Here is a 21,775-nt window from a genome sequence, read left to right on the forward strand (position 1 = left end):
TTGGCCTAATTGGCTATGGGTGTAAGCCATATGGTAATTCTGACGTATAATCTTAAGAGGGAGCCCGCTACATTGTCCCATTAGCAGCAAGGGATCTTTGTGATGCATTTTCTCACAGACAGGACATCACATACCACAACTTTTGATATACCAGTAGAGGGACACTGGTTGGGACAGGAACTATAACACGTGTAAAGAGCTGTAAAATAGCAGGTGATCTTTCAGAAAATACGAAAACGTGTCCCTGATAGTTCCTAGGGACGGTAGGAAAATCGGTACAACTATTATTTTCTTTGGCCTAACTGTAACACATTAAAGATTGTTTTTGATGAACGACACCACTAGAACATACTGATTTATTAATCATCGGCTATATGGTGTCAAACATTTGGTAATTCTGATATATAGTCTTAGAGAGGAAACCCGCTTGATGTTTTCATTAGTAGATAGCCCCTGCGTGTGCTGTAACCTCACCGTGGTGCAGGGGTGTAACATTCTCTTTGAGAATGGCCAATACAGCACAAAATTGAGTTTTGAGTAAAATTCAGTATCCGTAAAATTCTGTGATATTTGTGTTTTTGCACAGTTCTTTACACTGTTTTTGTTTAAGTCTTGAATTTTTATATTGATGTTAATCATCACTTTATTTATTTGCATTACCATAGTTTGACACCCAATAGCCGATGTATTTTTCGTGCTGGGGTGTCGTTAAACATTCATTCATTCATTCATTCATTCATTAGTAGATAGGGATCTTTTAGTTCACCATCCCATAGATAGAACAGCACATACCACGACCTTTGATATACGAGAAATAGCCCAATAGGCCCACAGACAGAGATCGATTCTAAACCACTGGGCCAATTATCAAAATTTGCCCATTAAAATAAATTTATCCGTCCTATGCCAGCTCACTGACCTTGCCAGAGATATGGCCTGGAAAGAACGTGCCTAAAACCATAGAGGTAAAGGTTACACACCACCATTAATTACTCCATGCAGTTCAACTTCAATACAATTTTTATGTGAGAATATATTCTGTGAAAAATACAACACTGTCGAGAGGGTCACGTGACTACTAATTTTAGGGAGTGCTCTCAATTGATATGTCCCGCTTAAAAGATCAACATAGGTCGACCAGGGAATGTTTCAATTAATGGCCCTTATGCGCGACCACCGCCTCGTGTTGCTGTTACACAAGTGGCACCATACCACTTGCACAGTTGTTATCAGTTAGTACTACATATAACAAGTTACTTCAAACCAATGGGTTATTTCAATACTACAGAGGTCATCCTACGTGTGATCATCAAACAAAGATTTCAAATAGCATATCAGAATTTGTAGTATTTAAAAAAATAATTCATGAGGAACTATTTCGTAAACCGGACTTCATTAAGCTGCTACATCAAGTAACGACATGACAGATGGTGGTGTGTTCCTAAAGGGGCACGCTAAAAGAGATTAGATTAGAGTAGAGTACAACAGTGGTGTTTATCTTTGCAGAAAGAGGTTGAACTTCTGCCACAAATGCCGGTGTCCGTCAACAGAAAGTTTTATGCTCGCCACGGTGAGTGGAGCTTCGTTTCGTCCTCGGTCTACCTCCACAACGACACGGACGACATCAGCACGTTCCGCACGCTGATGTTCTCTCTGACGTTCAGACGTCGCTGGCAGTTCTACAGTCAGTACCTGCTACTGCCCATCATACTCAACTCGATTCTCATGATCTCCGCCTTTCTCCTGCCCATAGATTCCGGCGAGCGGCTCACCTTCTCACTGACGGTCCTACTCGCCTACGTGGTTCTACTCACCATAGTGACCAACAACCTGCCTCCGATCTCCACAAGAACATCCGTGTTACGTAAGAAATGCGGGGTTGTTGTTCTGGGGTTGTTTTTGTTTGTTTTTGTTTTTTGTTTGTTTTGGGGTTTTGTTGTTGTTTTTGTTGTTTTGGTGTTTTTTTTTGGGTTTTTTTGTGTTTTTTTAGGGGGGGGGGGGGGATCGTTGTCAACAAACTTCGTTATAGATAATTCAAGCATCTTTTGTCCAATAGTCGATAATTGTAATGTATGTACAGTGGCAGATCCAGAGGTGGTTCGGGTTGGGGGCATAGGCGAACGAGCTCCCATTTTTGTAGAGAAGAGGGGCAGACTGATTTTCACCCCAATAAAATGCCAAACAGTTATATAAGGCTGCAAACAAAACACGACACATTTTACAGGGATTACAACTACTATTTGTGATTCGAATCTTAGACGTACGGGCTCCAATTATTGTAGTGGTGGGGGGGGGGGGGGGGGAGTAGGCTGATTTTTGCCTGAATGTTAAACAAAAGTGTTCGAATCTGAATTACGTGTATTCATATTAGCATTACTGCCAAACAGCTGTATAGGGTTGCAAACGAATCGCTACGCATTTTACTTGGGTTACAACTAGCCTAATATAGAGTAAAATAATAAAAATACATGGTGAAAAGTGTTCAGGCCAGGTCATTTTGCCCAAATTTCTCTATTGTTTTTTCCTGAATTGGAGGATTACTACGGTGGCTGATTTCCGCCAAAACAAATAAATCACTACTTTTAGTATGGCGTTTTAATGCCGTAATAGGGCATTATAACGCCGTATTACAGCGTTATAATGCCCTCTAAATGGCGTTATAACGCACTATTACTGCATTATAACGCCCTATTTTACGGCATATTAACGCCATAATTTACGGCGTTAATTCGCAATAATAGTGTAGGGGCATATGTAGCTAAAATAGATCCCGTGGGAATTTCATGTTAATTTTTGGAACCAATGATATTAATAATCATTATTGTATACAAATTCAGAAAAAAATATGATGCCATTTTTTCTAACGAATATCAAGGTAATTTTGAGGTCACTAAAGGTCACCAGTATAAATCTGTTCAAGGCGCTAATTGAAATAATGTGTCACTGTATACTGTCTTTAAAATACTGGCTAGTAGCATGTTAAAAGAAAGGAAGCCATGTAAACTACATTAAAACGTCAGTAAATATTTGTTTCATTGTTGTTGGGGCGGATATATAAATTTGAAAAGGAGGGTGGGTGTGAAATATAACTACTAGATGTTATATCATATTTGGTCAAATTAACCACACATTTGCAGTTTCTGTTTTAAAAAATGGTACATGTATTTAGTGTCTGTCAAAAAGAGTCTGTTCAGTGTAATTCAAACGTAGTGGTGCACATACCGTTCTGGTAGTGTGTACAACGTGGGCATCGACTAAGCATAGCTAAGTTTGCTCATAGATGTGTGCAATATTTTCACTATAAAATAGGTAGTAGGGCATTCATACTACTAAATGGAGACCATCCATAAAGTAATTATTTTTCAAAATCAAGTATTGTTTTATCATCCCTCTACAGGAAAATGTTTTGTACATTTGAAAAGACACACACACACACACACACACACACACACACTACACACACACACACACACTACACACACACACACACACTACACACACACACACACGCATGTTGATGACTACGTTGATCTTCCACGCTGAAAAGTACATCAGATACAATTAGGAGCATTGATCGCATCCATCTTACACCACCACCGGCCTCGGTGCGTCGTGGCAGGCCATCGGTCTACAGGCTGGTAGGTACTGGGTTCGGATCCCAGTCGAGGCATGGGATTTTTAATCCAGATACTGACTCCAAACCCTGAGTGAGTGCTCAGCAAGGCTCAATGGGTAGGTGTAAACCACTTGCACCGACCAGTGATCCATAACTGGTTCAACAAAGGCCATGGTTTGTGCTATCCTGCCTGTGGGAAGCGCAAATAAAAGATCCCTTGCTGCCTATCGGAAGAGTAGCCCATGTAGTGGCGACAGCGGGGTTCCTCTCAAAACCTGTGTGGTCCTGAACCATATGTCTGATGCCATATAACCGTAAATAAAATGTGTTGAGTGCGTCGTTAAATAAAACACTTCTTTCTTTCCATCTTACACCAATAAAATAATGTATTTTGGCGTATGTACTCCCTCCCCTTGTAATGCCCAAATCCCTCCCCAAATGGGCAAATGTACGTTAATGATGGCCCCTTGCTGCATTTTAAAAAAGTAGTTTTTGACAGCCTGTCACAATACAGGAAATACTAGTATGCCATATAAAGAGTATTACCCCTTGTACCCCAGGATCTGCCTGTTTAACATACTGACATGTATCTGCATGATAGAAAAGCCTTGAAACATTTCAACACCATTTTTTGCAGCGACATGAATGGAATTTTCTGCATGCATTAATGACCTACGGTAGACTTTTCCACACTGACTTCTAGCTCTCAGTGGGGTGGGATTTAGTTCAATCAATCAAACATGGATTTTACACATTAGAACATTCGTTTAATAGTGTGTGAATCCACCCCTGGCGCGAATACACTCGACACATCGTTGCCTCATGCTGTTGATCAGACGTCTGAAGAACTCTTGGGGAATGGCCTGCCACTCTGCCATAAGAAGTTGACCCAGATCATGAAGGTTGGCCGGAGGGGCATGGTTATCCCGAACTCTCCTGCCTAATTCGTTCCAGGCGTTCTCTATTGGGGCCAAGTCAGGCGAATATGCTGGCCAATTCATCCTGGCGATACCTTGTTGTCTGAGAAAGTCCGTTACCACCCTGGCGCGGTGGGGTCTGGCATTGTCATCCTGCAGAACTGCCCCGCCACCAATCTGCTGAAGGCCTGGGAGAACCAACGGCCGGATAATCTCATTCAGATAGCGGATTCCATTCAGATTGCCATCCACCACATAGAGGGGGGTCCTGTGGTGGACAGAGATGCCGCCCCACACCATGACGCTGCCACCACCGAACCGGTGACGTTGTCTAACGTTAACGTCAGCGAAGCGCTCCCCAGGACGTCTGTAGACACGAACTCGACCGTCGTTGAACTGGAGACTAAACCTGGACTCATCAGTGAACATCACTCGACCCCACTGAACACGTTGCCACCGCAGATGAAGTGTGCACCAGTGACGTCTGGCCGTTCTGTGACGTGGTAGGAGTGGTGGTCGAACAGCCTGGCGACGGCAGCGTAGATTATTGGCTCTCAGACGATTGCGTATGGTTTGATCAGACACTCGAGTTCCAGTCGAAGTCCGCAGATTGTCACGTAATCGGCGTGCAGTGGTTGTGCGTTGACGTAGAGCCATATTGGTGATGTAGCGGTCCTCTCTATTTGTAGTGCTTCGGGGTCTTCCCGAACGTGGACGATTTCGAACAGAATTCGTTGCTTGGTACCGTTGCCACAGTCGGCCAACGACACTCTGACTAACACCAAGGCTCAGAGCAACATTTCTTTGCGTATTGCCATCCTGAAGCCAAGCAATAGCCCTTCCTCGATCTTCGATAGTCAGTTGAAGTCGTACCATTGTCGAATTTGGAGTGTGCACCGTACACGAACGCAAGCTCCAATTATACGGAAATTCAGCATTGGGAACATGGAATACACGTGCAAAGCGTGCAAATAAAGCGCTTTGTGAAAAAGCAAGTTATGGGCACTTAGCAGACCTTTCGCTTTCGCCCTAATTTACGTGCAAATGTAAGCATGTTTTCGCCATTAGAACTAGTCGACAGTGTCAATGACAGTGGATTTTAATTCATTTATGGGTTGCTTAGACCCACTTTCGTCAAAATGGAACAATACCATGCGTGACATTATGGTCTAGCTAATATAATTGACATTCAGAAAATAATGTCGAAATATCGTCTGACCCTTAAATTCTTTCGAGTAGTATACATTTTCTTGTATGCTAGTAGTACCTCCGGCACTTGACCGGCATGTATGCAAATGAGCTAGGTCACGTGACCTGGGCGTGGCCTCTTCTGATTGGCTGACCTCTAAGCGTGGGTGTGACGACACGGAGACGCTAACCTTGACCTGCTTCGAGTACTTAGACCTCTGGGTTAATGACTTGGGCGTGGGAACCTGACCTCTGTGTCAGGAAACACCGGATATTGGCCAGATTTATGGGTGTGTTAACCGTCGGGGGTCTTTTGATGTACAGGAAACAGATGATGAGGAAGTCGTTAATGGCTATCAGATGGCAAAATAGTGTGGGTTTAATAGAGTTAGCTGTCGGGGTTCCTTTGATGTACAATGAATGAATGAATGAATGAATGAATGAATGTTTAACGACACCCCAGCACGAAAAATACATCGGCTATTGGGTGTCGAACTACGGTAATGCAACAACATCAATATAACAATTCAAGATTTAAATAAAAACAGTGTAAAGAACTGTGCAAAAATACAAATATCACAGATAGATACTGGCTTTTATTCAAAATTTCAATTTGTGCTGTATTGGCCATCCTCAAAGAGAATGTTACATCCCTGCACCACGGTCAGGTTACAGCACACGCAGGGGCCTTTGATGTACAGAAACAGACGGTGCGGAAGTTTATGGCTATCAGATGGCAAGATAGCATGTGTTTAATGGGTTTGGTAGCTGTCGGGGGTCTAAACAGATGGTACGGATGTCGTCATGGGCGTCATTTGGTGGGGGACAGGGGGGGGACATGTCCCCCCACTTTTAGCAGTGGGGGGGACAGAATATCTGATGTTCCCCCACTTTACTCTAAATAATGTTCTCAGACAGCCACAATGACCTTCATTTTTCAACATTTTCGGGGGGGGGGGGCATGCCCCCAGACCTCCTTAGAGTCGCTTCACGCCTAGGGCGCTCGCGATTAGTCGCACGAAATATTGTTAGAACCCAACTGTCCCCCCCCCCCCCCCTACTTTTTCCTTGCAAATGACGCCCATGGATGTCGTTAATGACTATCGGATGGCAAGATAGCGTGCGTTTAATCGTTTTGACGTGTGTGTGTGTGTCAACCAGATGTGAGTCAACGGGGAGTGGAAAATTCCACGGTGTTTTAAACGTGCCCGGCGATGGCCATGAGTCATCCCAGAATGTGTTCAGACACTTCTTGTCCTCGAGATAGCGTGGGGACGCTATGAATGTCGGGGTGTGTGACGTCACAAGACATGCCCGAATCATTGCTGTAGTCGGTGGTTAAGACTTAAGACTGGTAGGTTCTCGGGGTTCGTATCCGGATATCAACTGGTCACCACGCAACCTTTTCACTGGATAGCCACAGATAGCCGATGATTGTCCAGGACAGCGTGCTTGAACCTTAATTGAAATATAAGCACGGAAATAAGTTGAAATAAATACAAATGACAAGCTTTGTGCACAAATAATATAAAAAGTTTTTAAAGTTTAACGACACCACTAGAGCACATTGATTTATTAATCATCGGCTATTGGATGTCAAAAATTTTGTCATATAATATAAGAGGAAACCGCAATAGCTTTCCTTTGGTGTACTAGGCATGGGGCACTGGTTAAGACGGGAAAACACAAACAAGCATAGCTTGAGTTAACTTAAGGAATTCAATCCTTCAACTCAAGCACCCCAAGTGAATCCTCTACTGACTGAGCTAGATCCCACCCCACTAAGAGCTAGAAGGTTATAATGATCAAATGTACAAAACATGTACCTGAGGAGAGGTGATAAAACAATAATTGATTTTGATAAAATAATTACTTTATGGATGGTCTCCAGTTAGTAGTATGAATGCCCTACTAGGTATTTTATAGTGAAAATATTGCACACATCTATGAGCAAACTTAGCTATGCTTAGTCGATGCCCACGTTGTACACACTACCAGAACGGTATGTGCACCACTACGTTTGAGTTACACTGAACAGACTCTTTTTGACAGACACTAAATACATGTACCATTTTTTAAAACAGAAACTGCAAATTTGTGGTTAATTTGACCAAATATGATATAACATCTAGTAGTTAAATATTTCCACCCACCCCCGTTCTCCCCTACCCCCTCCCCCGCCCCCGGATCGCACGCTTGTGGTTGGGAATGGCGGTTTACTGTATTAAAAAAAAAAAATATCGACATATCGATTATCATGATAAATTAAACTGGGGATATACCCGCTACTTAGTTCTGCATGTGTCCAAATACAACCCCAGAGAATTTACTACCGGTTTACCGAAAATTGTTAGTGCCTTTCTTGAGAAGCAATTCTGCTTTTAAAAAATAATACTTAAAAATAACAAAACAAAATCTGGATCCGTGATTGTACAAATAATATTAGATATATTATCCGATTTTTAGATGTTCGGTCTTTATAAATAGACATACAATTTAACAAAAATATTCCTTGACTTCTTGTTTTGAACCACTGGAACTATTTTGACAAATGTGTTTCATAAATAAAAGAGTAATTCGCACGCCATTGATGACAAAAGCAATGATTCCATCCTGTGTTTTATATATAACGAGAGGCATAAATAACGCAATGGGTATTTTCCTGAATAATCTTTTATAGAAATGTCAAAACATATATACTGAGTAGCCTATGCGGACAAATTATATATTGGTAACAACTGTAAGTGAAAGATGATTTTGTTCGAAATCAGAAAAATATGGAATTAAATTAGTTTGCAGCGAAAAAGCATAATTGGATGTTTATTGCAACAGCACAGCAGCTTATAAAATCGTTTTGCACGTGCATTGCCTGCTCTCGTCTCCCTATAAAAGCGACTATGGTTAGTTTTTTTCTGGCTTTTTTTTATACGCCACGATAAGTAATGCTTTAAAAAACATTCTGTTACTGAAAAAAAGTTACGTTTTTTGTGTCAATACACATTTTAATCAATATTTTTCCCGATTTGAACAATATCTTCTTTCAGTTACAGTTGTTACCAATATCTCATTTGTCTGCATGCTTAATATAGATGACATAACATTTCTATAAAAAAAATATCAGAAAAAACACATTGCGTTATTTATGTCTCTCAGTATATAATTGGCTACCTCATTGGACGTGCATTTTTTTAAATATAAATTATAAATATAGATTTGTGTTGGTCATCCCATAGTAACTGAAGGCAGTTTGTGATCATTCGTAAAATTCACATTTTAATTTTGTTTAAAGCTGCTAAATACGGTATATTTATAAAGATGGATGCTGAACGTTTTAACTTCCCCGTTCATGTATGCTTTTCATTTATTATCTATATGAATATTTTTAAGTGATTGTCTATCATTAAAGGGACATTCCTGAGTTTGCTGCATTGTGAAATGTTTCCGACTAATAAAATATTTCTACGATTAAACTTACATATTAAATATATTTTAGTGTTTAGAATATCAGTGTCTGTATATTCAATGTGTCTCTAGTCGTCTTAATATTTGTAAGAAGCCCAAACTGGATTTTGTCTTCAAATAATCTCGTACGTACGAAAAAACTAAATGAAATTTAGCCTAGTACAAATATTAGAACGATCAGAAACACGTTTAATATACAGCCACTAATATTTTATGCAGACAAATATATTTGATATGTAATTACAAGCGTTAAAAAGTCTCCTTTAGTCAATAACATCTTTAAAATTGCAGCAAACTCAGGAATGTCTCTTTAATTGCAGCATTTTATACATTTCTGCGTTAAGATAATTTGTGGCGATGTATTCTAGATGAGTATTCTGCATTTGTTGTTCGTCTCGTTTCAGCCAGTGCTCCACAACTGGTGTAACAAAGGCTGTGGTATGTACTATCCTGTCTGTGGGATGGTGCATATAAAAGATCCCTTGCTGCTAATCGAAAATAGTAGCCCATGAAGTGGCAACAGCGGGTTTTCTCTCTCAATATCTTAACTATATGTCTGACGCCATATAACCGTAAATAAAATGTGTTGAATGCGTCGTTAAATAAAACATGCCATTCCTTCGTTGTTCGTATTTGCAGTACCACGGCTAAATATCATTTGGAACATGTCTTGCATTTGAATAAATTTTTTAATTTGATTTTGATATTTTTCAGATATTTATCTTTCAAGCCTGATGGTCCTTGGAACTGTGGTAACTATTTTTAGCATTGGGCTTTTATCACTTCACAACACGGAGGAAACCGACCACATCTCATTTGCGTTACATACGTTTACAAAGTACTTCATAGCACCTGTAGCAACTTTCAATCCCTGTCGAATAAAAAACAGGTTGCAAAAAGATCCACCCAGTGACGTCACAGTGAGAGAAAACCTGAATGTACAAAACATGATGATCCAGACTGGAGGTTCTTCAAGTTCAAGGCCGGTGTCACGGTCATTGTCCAGGCATAGCGGGTTTATCGAGGTCAAGAAGTTGTCTTACAGAGAATTCGCCGTCGTCCTCAATTCATTTCTCTTTAGGATGTCTGTGTTGGGCTTGTGCATTCTTACGTCCAGTACTCTGATATTCTTTTATGTCCATAGCTAAACAAATGAAGGATATTTCTTTCTTCTTGCTCATTTAGAAAAACAGCCATGTAAACACAAGTGTTTCACGAACGGATGTAATTTGAAGAAAAAAACAAACCTTTTTGAGGGTGTTTAATGTTATTTATAAAATGTATAAAGTGTCTCCTTAAAATCCTCCATTTTTGTTGTTTTTGTCAACGAAATGCAGTTTACTACTGGAATGTATGCGGCAACTGGAACTGACTGAACGCTACTCGTTTCGACAGTCTGCGACACCAGGGTTCATTCTGTTTTAACACGATTCCTTGCCTGTACGTCATTTTTTCGGCTGGTTTTAGTCGTTTAGTTGTTCACGTTAAGCCTCCACCTGTCTAGCAGCACTGGGAGATTGACTGACCCACTCTAATGAGAAATAGGAAGTGGGGTCCACTTTGTTTTGTTTTATATTACTACTATCTCGTATCCTCCGGAGCCGGGCCAGTCTACATCACTATACCAACCGTGACGACTAAACTATACCTTAGTCGGATATTCTCTTGTTCAGACGAATCAGGTGTCATATATAAATTGCACAGTCAACATTATACGTAGAATAAGCACTCCCCAATGTATATTATACATGTAATATACACTCCTCCAGTCTATAGTATATGTATAATATGCACTCCTCTAAATAATATGCACTCCCCAAGTCTATATTTTACGTAGGCTATAATATTTTTTTACGCACTCGCATAATTATATATATATATATATTTTTTTATGTTTGTATGACCAGTACACTTTGTAAAAGTTGGTATAAATGCATAGCACTATACCTTCCACATCTAATGACCGTCACTCTAGCGGTTTTCTTGACGGGATGCAACCCATCTCGTCTCTACAAGCTGTGCACCTTAACGGCCTTAACGAGGCCACACACGTGGACATATAGATCGAACTTTAAACTTATAGACCTTTGTTCAAAATGTTACGTCAAAATTGCTCTCTATTTCTATATTATTAAATAGACCAATCCTCACTTCTTTCTCTAATTTTTGGATTGTCCTTAAAAAAACAGACTGATGTTCTTCTTATCAGCGTATTTGAAATATAAAGTCATATCTGGGTCAGCCAATGAATGATTCATGAAGCCACAATAATTTTATGTTTCTATTTGATTTAAAATATAATGGTTCCATCCATGAAGGTTGATTTTATATTCAACTCGTCAACTCGTGTGGGAGATTGTTCACTTATCTAAGAATGAACGTTGAATCCCACAAATTGGGGGAGAGACGTAGCTCAGTGGTACAGCGCTCGCCTGATGCGCGATCGATCTAGGATCGATTCCCGTCGGTGGACCCATTGGGCTATTTCTCGTTCCAGCCAGTGCTCCACAACTGGTGTAACAAAGGCTGTGGTGTGTACTATCATGTCTGTGGGATGGTGCATATAAAAGATCACTTGCTGCTAATTGAAAATAGTAACAAAGGTCGTGGTATGTACTATTCTCTCTGTGGGATAGGGCATATAAAAGATCCCTTAATTGCTGCTAATCGAAAAGAGTAGCCCATGAATTGGTGACAGCTGGTTTCCTCTCTCATTATATGTGTGGTCCTTAACCATATGTCCGACGCTATATAACCGTAAATAAAATGTGTTGAGTGCGTCGTTAAATAAAACATCTCCTTCCCACAAATTGCTTAAGTACTAATTACGTGCAATGTGGATTTAGATTTAGACGTAGCACGGTTCATCGTCTTGTACCTGTGTCGAGGTGTAGCGGTTAAACCATCGGGAAAACATTTGTTTTGTTTAACGACACCACTAGAGCAGATTGATTTATTAATCACGGGCTATTGGGTGTCAATTAAGCCATCGGACGTAAGGCTGACAAGTAGTGTACAGGCCCGTAGGAGCCGGGGAGCCTCCCACTTTTTTCACCAGTTTTTATTTCGGGACTTTAAAATGTCTTATAATGCTAAAACGAAAACCTGACGATAGAACAATCATAAAAATTAGCCCCCCACCTCCTACCCCCCTTCCCCTTTGAAAATCCGTCCTACGGGTCTGGTGTAAGACCACTACACCGACTTCTCTCTCACTAACCACCAAAAATTAAAAACTTACTTTTCCTGAACTGACATCCCAGATAGCCGAGGTGTGCTTGGCTCTTTATTGGCTATAAGCACGAAAATACCTATTATATAAAATTGCGGGTGGGGGTAGAGAAAGGAGATTATCTTGTCAGAATTGAAACGTTTTGCATGGAAGCTCATTCATCAGGTCCTAGGGCTTTACGTGCACATTCAGAGCAAGCTGTTGCAACGCACGCTGTCATTCATAATCAATAGGCCTACTTATAGTCTCGGGTTTTTTCTTTTTTTCTTTTCTTTTTTTCTTTCGTCCCATTAGCCGAGGTGTATTTATGTGCTGTGTTTCGTTAAACATTCATTCATGCATTCATTCATATATTTACCTTTGTTTGACACCTAACAGACGGTGTGTATTTCGTGCTGGTGTGTCCTTAAACATTCATTCATTCTAGGCCTATATTGCTATGAAATCATTTACAAAATGTGTCCTTTTATAAAATTATAAAATGTGTGTGTGTGTGTTTGTATGTGTGTGTGTTGTGTGTGTGTTGTGTGCGTGTGCGTGTGTGATACTATGTAAATTGCGATGTCGAGATACGTATTGAATCGCGACCCACTCCTATCGTCATTTCCTGTCAAAAAGAATATATGACGTCAAAACTAGTCACGTGATTTACATCCATAATTTAAAGCAATACATTTTTTCAGTGGGTTTCATTAAGATTTTTTTTATTATCTTGTTTTGCCAAGAATCTGTACAGATTGGTCTGCCTTCAGGTTCAACAGATTTTAACCCAGCCCACTCTTTTTTTTGTGTGTTTCTTTTAACTTTTAAATCTTGTCAGTGGGATAAGTTTACATTTTCCGACAGTGATGGCTTCCGATTCTGCGTTGGGTTGTAAGTTTAACAGTTTTATATTCACCCACAACTCTCTTCCTTTTGGTGAATTAACAGGACCGTGCCCTGATCAAAATCCTGGAAAGGGGGGGGGGGGGGGCACTACTTTTATAAACAAATGAAACAATACAAATTAAACCCTGAGGTGTGTATGCTATTTTCTGGAGTAAAAAAAAAAGAAGTGAGATTCTCAGGGGGGCAACTCCCCCCCCCCCATCCCCCTTGTCCCCTTCCTCCGGAGGGTACGGCCCTGATTAGGCTAATTGTGGACATTAGCCTAATAGATATGAGCATAAGTATACGAGACGTTGGGGGGAGGGACTGCCTCCCCACCCCAGTGATAGAGAAAATCTTCAAATTGGGGCAAAAACGATACAGATATTCGAACAAAATGTGCTAACCTGAGACCTTTTTACCATGTATTTCCATTATTCTATGCACAAAATTAGTGAAAATGCGTAGTGATTCGTTTGCTACTCCAATAGAGTAGGTTAATGCTAAGACGAATATTAAATGTTGTTACCCATATTTGGGCAAAAACATACATGTATCAATATCAATAAGGGGAGGGCTGGCGGTGACTAGAGCTATACAAATGGGAGCCCATATACCTACATGTATGGACATAACAGACGGAGACAGAGTGAATATATGAATTTGTACAGCATCACATATGGAGCGTCAGCAATGGGGGGTGGGGGGGGGGGGTGGGGAGGTGAGGGGCACTTGTACCCCCAAGATTCAGAACAGAATTTTATTTTTGTATAATTTGATTATTTAAATATAAAATACACATACAGGTATCAGAACCACAAGAACAGTGATGTACATGATTAAAACACAATTACTGTCTGTGAAGGCATTTTATGGTAATAACAATGGGAATTGTACATTTTAATGTGTTGCAACCTATATATACTGGTATTAGTTACCAAGCCTTTAGTTCATGTTAATCTGTACACGGGGGAGGTGCGGGGGCGTATAGCCCAGTGAGAAAGCCCATGCCTGATGTGCAGTCAGTCTAGGATCGATCCACTGGGCTATTTCTCATTTCAGTCAGTGCACCATGACTGGTATATTAAAGTGCATATAAAAGATTCCTTACTACTAATGGAAAAATGTGGCGGGTTTCCTCTCTGTGACTGTGTCAAAACGACAATATGTTTGACATCCAATAGCCGATGATTAATAAATCAATGTTCTCTAGTGGTGTCGTTAAACAAAACAAACTTCTTCTGTACACAAGTTAGCACACATTAATTGATGCCTGTTGTAGCTGCATGACAACATGAGAAACTAGAGCTGTTACTAGTTTTAAACAAATGACATGTAAAACTTGTCATCTCTCCCCACCAGTAGTGACACACTGACTGGAACGAGAAATATAGCCTAAAGGCTTTTAATTTTGCAAAAGTTGCTAATAACCACAAATAATTAACCAAATTATGCTGAATGTGAGATAGATCTTATTTTAGTACATGTCCTCAACGCAAAGTTGTCAGTGTAAAAATGCATGTTCAAAACATCCTTTGATCCTATTTTTAGGAGTATGTAAGAACAGCGGGTTTCATCTCGCTGAATAGACTTAGTGTCAAAATAACCTCATTAATGAATGTCCCAAATAGCCGTACTTTAAGAATGTTCCGATAAGTTATTAAACAAATATTTCACTTCCTTCTTTTTAGGCAGTATGACTGTTTATCAACCCCCACATCACTGCAGGCCCACCATTGGCAAGTTCATCAAAAAGAAAGTCTTTTCTCAGGACAGTAAGTATTTTTGTTTTATTCTAACTTTCCTGCTTTTGTTTCCTTCGAAATTTATCTGTTTTCTGTCCATCCCAACAGCACCTGCATGTACTAGCCTGAGTACTCTGCTGTTCGAGAGCTAGATGGACATTTGTACGGTTATGTGCGATCGCTCTCTCGGTCAAAGATCACTCTCTCGGTCAAAGATCACTCTCTCCGTCAAAAATCACTCTCTCGGTCATTTTATAGTGAAAAGGTGGACTGGCAGACTACCACACGGTAGACAAAGATTCCCACTCTAGTACAACAAAAATTCTAAGTTTCACGCTAAATGCCTTTACATTGATAATTTTGGAGTTCGCCGATAACAGATATTTTGGTTATTCACCACTAATACACACACTACAGGAAGAAACCCGTCAGCACCTATGTATTTAAACGGAACATTATTTAAAGGGGATGCTGTCTGTTTAGCTCTCGAATGACAGAGAACTTGTCCTGGTGGTTGGAGTGTGTTCAGCGAAGTGTAATTGGTCGATATTTAAATTGTTATTTATAGATGAAATGTCAACTGGACATTGGAGTCCACGCAATGCTGTTAGATCTACTGGTAGACCAGTAGAGCTAATTTTAATCAGATTGGCATGCACAGAGTACTCGAACTACTGCATGTACTAGCTCGAGTACTCTGACAGTGAACGACTTGGAGCTAGACGGACATTTGGACAGTTATCACGCTCTTTAGCTGTCCCAATGTTCATCTACCGTTGTTACTGTCAGAGTACTCGGACTACTGCATGTACCTGCTACCGCAGGGCTCGAATTTAATGGCAGTCATGCGCAAATTGCTGCAATGCCGTAGTTTAACTAGTCTAACAGTCTCACGGCCAAACTGGCCATCGATAATGCCCATATTAGTAATTAGCTCGAGTCGCCTCCAGCCCTCCCCTTATTGATATTGATATGTAGGGGAAGGCTAGAGGAAACTCTATGTAATGCTTTGGCAATCATCAACAACCACATAGTTGCAAACTACTGTGTCTAAAATACACATTGTTTCCGAAATCTGATACAACAGCGCTTTAGTTTGATTATTCTCGAGTCCAGTCATGACATTAAACTTACATGTTGTTAATCAGTACCAACGCTAGACGAAGAAACCCGACGCCCCTATGCGAAACGAACATGCACTTTACATTCTTGTGGTGACATATAGCAAAGGGTGTGCCCACGAGACACGTTGGTACTGGTTAATGACATTTAACTTTAATATCAAGACTGGACTCGAGAGAATAATCAAACAAAAGCTCTCTGGCATGAGATTTAGGAAAAAAACTTATTCTGTTGTTCTTGATAATAAAATTTGTATTTGATCTAAAGTCATACATGTAAGGAGGCTTTCTGCCAGAGGGTACGAAGGGTAAAATTACATACTCTAAAATCTTGTGAATTAATGTACACATTTTAATAATTTTAAGAAAGATTATAGTAAGAAAACAGTTCACTGCTATTTAAACTTCATCAAAGCACTTGAAAAGAAGCGTTCAATTTCGAAGTATTTCAAACCCATAACCACCCATAAGTATATACCTTCCATTAATTTATTGTACATTGGAAATATATAATAGTTCAATTTGACAGTGTTGATCATGCCATGCGTGGGTGACAAGACAGAATTCATGAAACACTGTTCTCTTACTTTTTAGGGAGAGGGATTAATTTGGCTCAGTTGGTGGAACCATTCTACTAATTGGGGTTTTTCTTGTTCCAACCAGTGCACCTGGTCAAAGGTTGTGGTATGTGTTGTACTGTCTGTGGGAAAAGCATTATAAAAGATCACTTTTATGCATTAGGAAAAATGTAGCAGGTTTCCTCTGATGACTACATGTCAGAATTACCGATTGTTTGACATCCGATAGTAGCTAATCAATGAGCTCTAGTGATGTCGTTAAACCAAAAACAACTTTAAACTTGCTTGTTTATTTGCAGACAAGCCTATTTACAAGTGTAGGAAGGTGTGGCGTGAGGATGGCGGGAGGGTGGAAGAGTGGCGACACGCGAACCTGTGGCAGGAACTGTACACTCGGCACCAAGACAACCTGTCTAGAGGCTTCTTCACGCCGTTCGCCCACCAGTACCGGGCCACCGGAGAGGTCATCCTCGACACCAAGGAGCTCCTCTTTCAGACACTCGAGAACTCCATGGTCACAAAGGTCAGCTGGTTTCAACCGATTACAAATTTACACATTTACAAAAATGCAGGGTATACATTTACAAAACTGCAGGCTACACATTTACAACACTGCAGGTTACACATTTACAAAACTACAGGCTACACAGTTACAAAACTGCAGACTACACATTTACAAAACTGCAGGTTGCACATTTACAAAACTGCAGAACACCAGGTGACACATTTACAAAACTGCAGGCTACACATTTACAAAACTACAGGCTACACATTTACAAAGCTGCAGGCTACACATTTACAAAACTGCAGGCTACACATTTAGAAAACTGCAGGCTACACATTTACAACATTGCAGGCTACACATTTGCAAAATTACAGGCTACACATATACAAAACTACAGGCTACACTATGGGCTACACATTTACAACACTGCAGGCTACACATTTACAACACTGCAAGCTACACATTTACAAGACTACACATTTGCAAAACTACAGGCTACACATTTACAAAACTGCAGACTACACATTTACAAAGCTACAGGCTACACATTTACAAAACTACAGGCTACACATTTACAACACTGCAGGCTACACATTATTTACAACACTGCAGGCTACACATTTGCAAAACTACAGGCTACACATTTACAACAGTGCAGGCTACACATTTACAACACTGCAGGCTACACATTTACAACACTGCAGGCTACACATTTACAAGACTACAGGCTACACATTTGCAGAACTGCAGAACACCAGGTGACACATTTACAAAGCTGCAGGCTACACATTTACAAAACTACAGGCTACACATTTACAACACTGCAGGCTACACATTTACAACACTGCAGGCTACACATTTACAACACTGCAGGCTACACATTTGCAAAACTGCAGGCTACACATTTGCAAAACTACAGGCTACACTATGGGCTACACATTTACAACACTGCAGGCTACACATTTACAACACTGCAAGCTACACATTTACAAGACTACAGGCTACACATTTGCAAAACTACAGGCTACACATTTGCAAAACTACAGGCTACACATTTACAAAACTACAGACTACACATTCACAACACTGCAGGCTACACATTTACAAAACTGTAGAACAGCAGGTTACACATTTACAAAGCTGCAGGCTACACATTAACAAAAATGTAGACTGCACATTTACAAAAATGCAGGCTACACATTTACAAAACTGCATGCTACACATTGTTTTAAAAATGCAGGCTACACATTTACAAAATGCACAGGCTACACATTTACAAAAATGCAGGCTACACATTTTAAAAAAAATGCAGGCTACACATTTACAAAAATGCAGGCTGCACATGCATTTACAAAATGTACAGGTAGTTCTGCAGGGGGTCAGCTCTATGTTATCTACTGTTTAGGGTTAGCTGAATGCAGTATGCAGTCAATATGCTGTGCAGTCAGTCTAAAATTATTCCAGCCAGTGCTCCACGACTGGTGTAACAAAGGCCATAGTATGTACTATCCTGTCTGTGGGAAGCTGGATATAAAAGATCCTTAGCTGTTAATTGGAAAGAGTATTTTATGCTCTGCAGCAGTGAGTTTCATATCTCATTATAATTACCGTAATATGGGGAGGGACGTAGCCTAGTGGTAAAGTGTTCGCTTGATGCACGGTCAGTGCGGGATCGATCCCTGTCGGTGGGCCCATTGTGCTATTTCTTGTTCCAGCCAGTGCACCACACCTGGTATATCAAAGGCCGACTCATGTGCTATCCTGTCTGTGGGTAAGTGCATATAAAAGATCCCTTGCTGGATATAAGGAAAAATGTAGCGGGTTTCCTCAGTTAATTGACTATGAGTCAGAATTACCAAATGTTTAACATCCAATAACCGATAATTAATCAATGTGCTGTAGTGGTGTTGTTAAACAAAACAGTGTTTTTTTGTGTACTGTGATTAAAAATGTTGTTAAATAAAACAGTTTTTCCTCTTTTTTTTCTCTCATTCTGACAACTTTTGTTTTTTCTGTCTTGTGACCATGCATCTCTACCCCACACCTGTCGTTTTATGTTAATTTATCTTCTGTTAAAGGGACATTCCTGAGTTTGCTGCAATTATGTTATCGACTAACAGAGACTATTTAAGGATTGTAATTACATATCAAATATATTTTTCTGCATAATATATTAGTGGCTGTATATTAAACGTGTTTCTGATCGTTATAATATTTGTACTAGGTTAAATTTCATTTTATTTCCTAAAATATATTTTGGAAGACAAAATCCGGTTTGGGCTTCTTACAAATATTAAGACGACCAGAAACATTGAATAAACAGACACTGATATTCTAAACAAGAAAATATATTTAATATTTAAGTTTTATCGTAGAAATATTTTATTAGTTGGAAACCTCTTACGATGCAACGAACTCAGGAATGTCCCTTTAATGTGTTTACATGTATGTGTTTACATGTGTTTGTTTACATGTATGTGTTTACATGTGTGTGTTTAATGGTTATGTATGTAATAAATGCTACTATGTTTCAGAAATATCAGATACATTCGTTCATACCAGAAAGTGAGCAAGAAGCTGTGCCTCCTGTTGAAGAACCTTCAAAGTTTGTGAGTACTGTCAGGAAACCATACTGATCGACAATCAGGAAATTATACTGATCGACAATCAGGAAATTATTATGTACGGTTATAACATATAAACCGAATGCTAAAGGAAACCTGACCAATACACGTTTTAAAATGCCATATTTCACAGGCTGAGCCAGAAAAATGTGGATTTATCTTTATCAACACTGTTAGAATATAGATTTATGTGTCATATGCTACTAAGTGTATATGGATTAGTGTATATAAAACAACCCTTACTATTTACTGGAAAGAATAACCAATTTGCCAGTAACAGTGTGTCCAAGTTTAAAACAAAAAAACACAAGCAAACAAAAATGTTTTTTTTTACTAACAGTTTGTTTAGTTGTTGGTTCCATTTTCTCTTTACAGTCAAGTTTGTTTAGGTGTCTTACTAGCCCCAAGTTCAGCCAGCAAACGTTTGGCTAATGGTCACGAACTAATTGATTGGTTCCCAACTTGGCCATTTGGTTTTCTGCGAAGCGCATAAACCAGTCTAACTGACGTTTTTCCGCTCGGTCTGGCTGAACGCATTTGTTTCAAGTATTCAACATAAAATAATCGCTTTAAACTGCAGTCTACAGTCAATCAGAACAATGATGTCGCCTGTTGGACTGGTGGTTATATTGTTTAACTAGTCCTTTTGATTTTTTTACTCTCATTTGGTTAGCTAATTATTAATTTCTGCTTCCCTGAAAAACAAAACTTGAATTGCGCGCCATCTTATCTTCTGGCTGCACCATGTCATCGACTGGCAGAGGTGGAGTAAGTCCTGGACAGTGTGACCGTTCCACCACGTCATCGACTGGCAGAGGTGGAGTAAGTCCTGGACAGTGTGACCGTTCCACCAAGTCATCGACTGGCAGAGGTGGAGTAAGTCCTGGACAGCGTGCCCGTTCCACCAAGTCATCGACTGGCAGAGGTGGAGTAAGTCCTGGACAGTGTGCCCGTTCCACCACGTCATCGACTGGCAGAGGTGGAGTAAGTCCTGGACAGTGTGCCCGTTCCACCACGTCATCGACTGGCAGAGGTGGAGTAAGTCCTGGACAGTGTGACCGGTCCACCACGTCATCGACTGGCAGAGGTGGAGTAAGTCCTGGACAGTGTGCCCGTTCCACCGAGTCATCGACTGGCAGAGGTGGAGTAAGTCCTGGACAGTGTGACCGGTCCACCACGTCATCGACTGGCAGAGGTGGAGTAAGTCCTGGACAGTGTGACCGTTCCACCACGTCATCGACTGGCAGAGGCGGAGTAAGTCCTGGACAGTGTGCCCGTTCCACCGAGTCATCGACTGGCAGAGGTGGAGTAAGTCCTGGACAGTGTGCCCGTTCCACCACGTCATCGACTGGCAGAGGTGGAGTAAGTCCTGGACAGTGTGACCGTTCCACCAAGTCATCGACTGGCAGAGGTGGAGTAAGTCCTGGACAGTGTGCCCGTTCCACCACGTCATCGACTGGCAGAGGTGGAGTAAGTCCTGGACAGTGTGCCCGTTCCACCGAGTCATCGACTGGCAGAGGTGGAGTAAGTCCTGGACAGTGCCCGTTCCACCAAGTCATCGACTGGCAGAGGTGGAGTAAGTCCTGGACAGTGTGACCGTTCCACCACGTCATCGACTGGCAGAGGTGGAGTAAGTCCTGGACAGTGTGCCCGTTCCACCACGTCATCGACTGGCAGAGGTGGAGTAAGTCCTGGACAGTGTGCCCGTTCCACCAAGTCATCGACTGGCAGAGGTGGAGTAAGTCCTGGACAGTGTGCCCGTTCCACCATGTCATCGACTGGCAGAGGTGGAGTAAGTCCTGGACAGTGTGCCCGTTCCACCAAGTCATCGACTGGCAGAGGTGGAGTAAGTCCTGGACAGTGTGCCCGTTCCACCACGTCATCGACTGGCAGAGGTGGAGTAAGTCCTGGACAGTGTGC

At 40.8% G+C, this 21,775-nt stretch overlaps 2 protein-coding genes across 2 annotated transcripts in view; both read left to right on the top strand.

The window, feature by feature from the left end:
* The first annotated feature begins 1,452 nt into the window (after positions 1–1,452).
* On the top strand, positions 1,453–10,331 carry LOC121377992 (neuronal acetylcholine receptor subunit beta-2-like). The gene is made up of 2 exons (XM_041506089.1): positions 1,453–1,864; positions 9,898–10,331. The coding sequence occupies exons 1-2, from the start codon at positions 1,531–1,533 to the stop codon at positions 10,329–10,331; spliced, it is 768 nt and encodes a 255-aa protein (XP_041362023.1). The 5' UTR covers positions 1,453–1,530.
* A 2,730-nt stretch (positions 10,332–13,061) lies between these two features.
* The window catches only part of LOC121377512, a 30,629-nt gene continuing 21,915 nt past the window's right edge, over positions 13,062–21,775 (top strand). The window contains exons 1-4 of the mRNA XM_041505526.1: positions 13,062–13,288; positions 14,974–15,057; positions 17,026–17,249; positions 19,766–19,840. Of these exons, the coding sequence (XP_041361460.1) occupies positions 13,264–13,288; positions 14,974–15,057; positions 17,026–17,249; positions 19,766–19,840 (408 nt within the window). The 5' untranslated portion in view covers positions 13,062–13,263. The remainder of the gene's footprint in view (positions 13,289–14,973; positions 15,058–17,025; positions 17,250–19,765; positions 19,841–21,775) is intronic.

The sequence above is a fragment of the Gigantopelta aegis genome, chromosome 7 (genome assembly GCF_016097555.1).
Source record: "Gigantopelta aegis isolate Gae_Host chromosome 7, Gae_host_genome, whole genome shotgun sequence".
NCBI classification, from domain to species: domain Eukaryota; kingdom Metazoa; phylum Mollusca; class Gastropoda; order Neomphalida; family Peltospiridae; genus Gigantopelta; species Gigantopelta aegis.

Bases quoted from the DNA above. Each gene is read 5' to 3' on its own strand.
- LOC121377992 (XM_041506089.1), top strand. From the start codon at position 1,531: ATGCCGGTGTCCGTCAACAGAAAGTTTTATGCTCGCCACGGTGAGTGG. The intron at 1,865-9,897 runs GTAAGAAATGCG...GATATTTTTCAG, and splicing joins CACAAGAACATCCGTGTTAC to ATATTTATCTTTCAAGCCTG.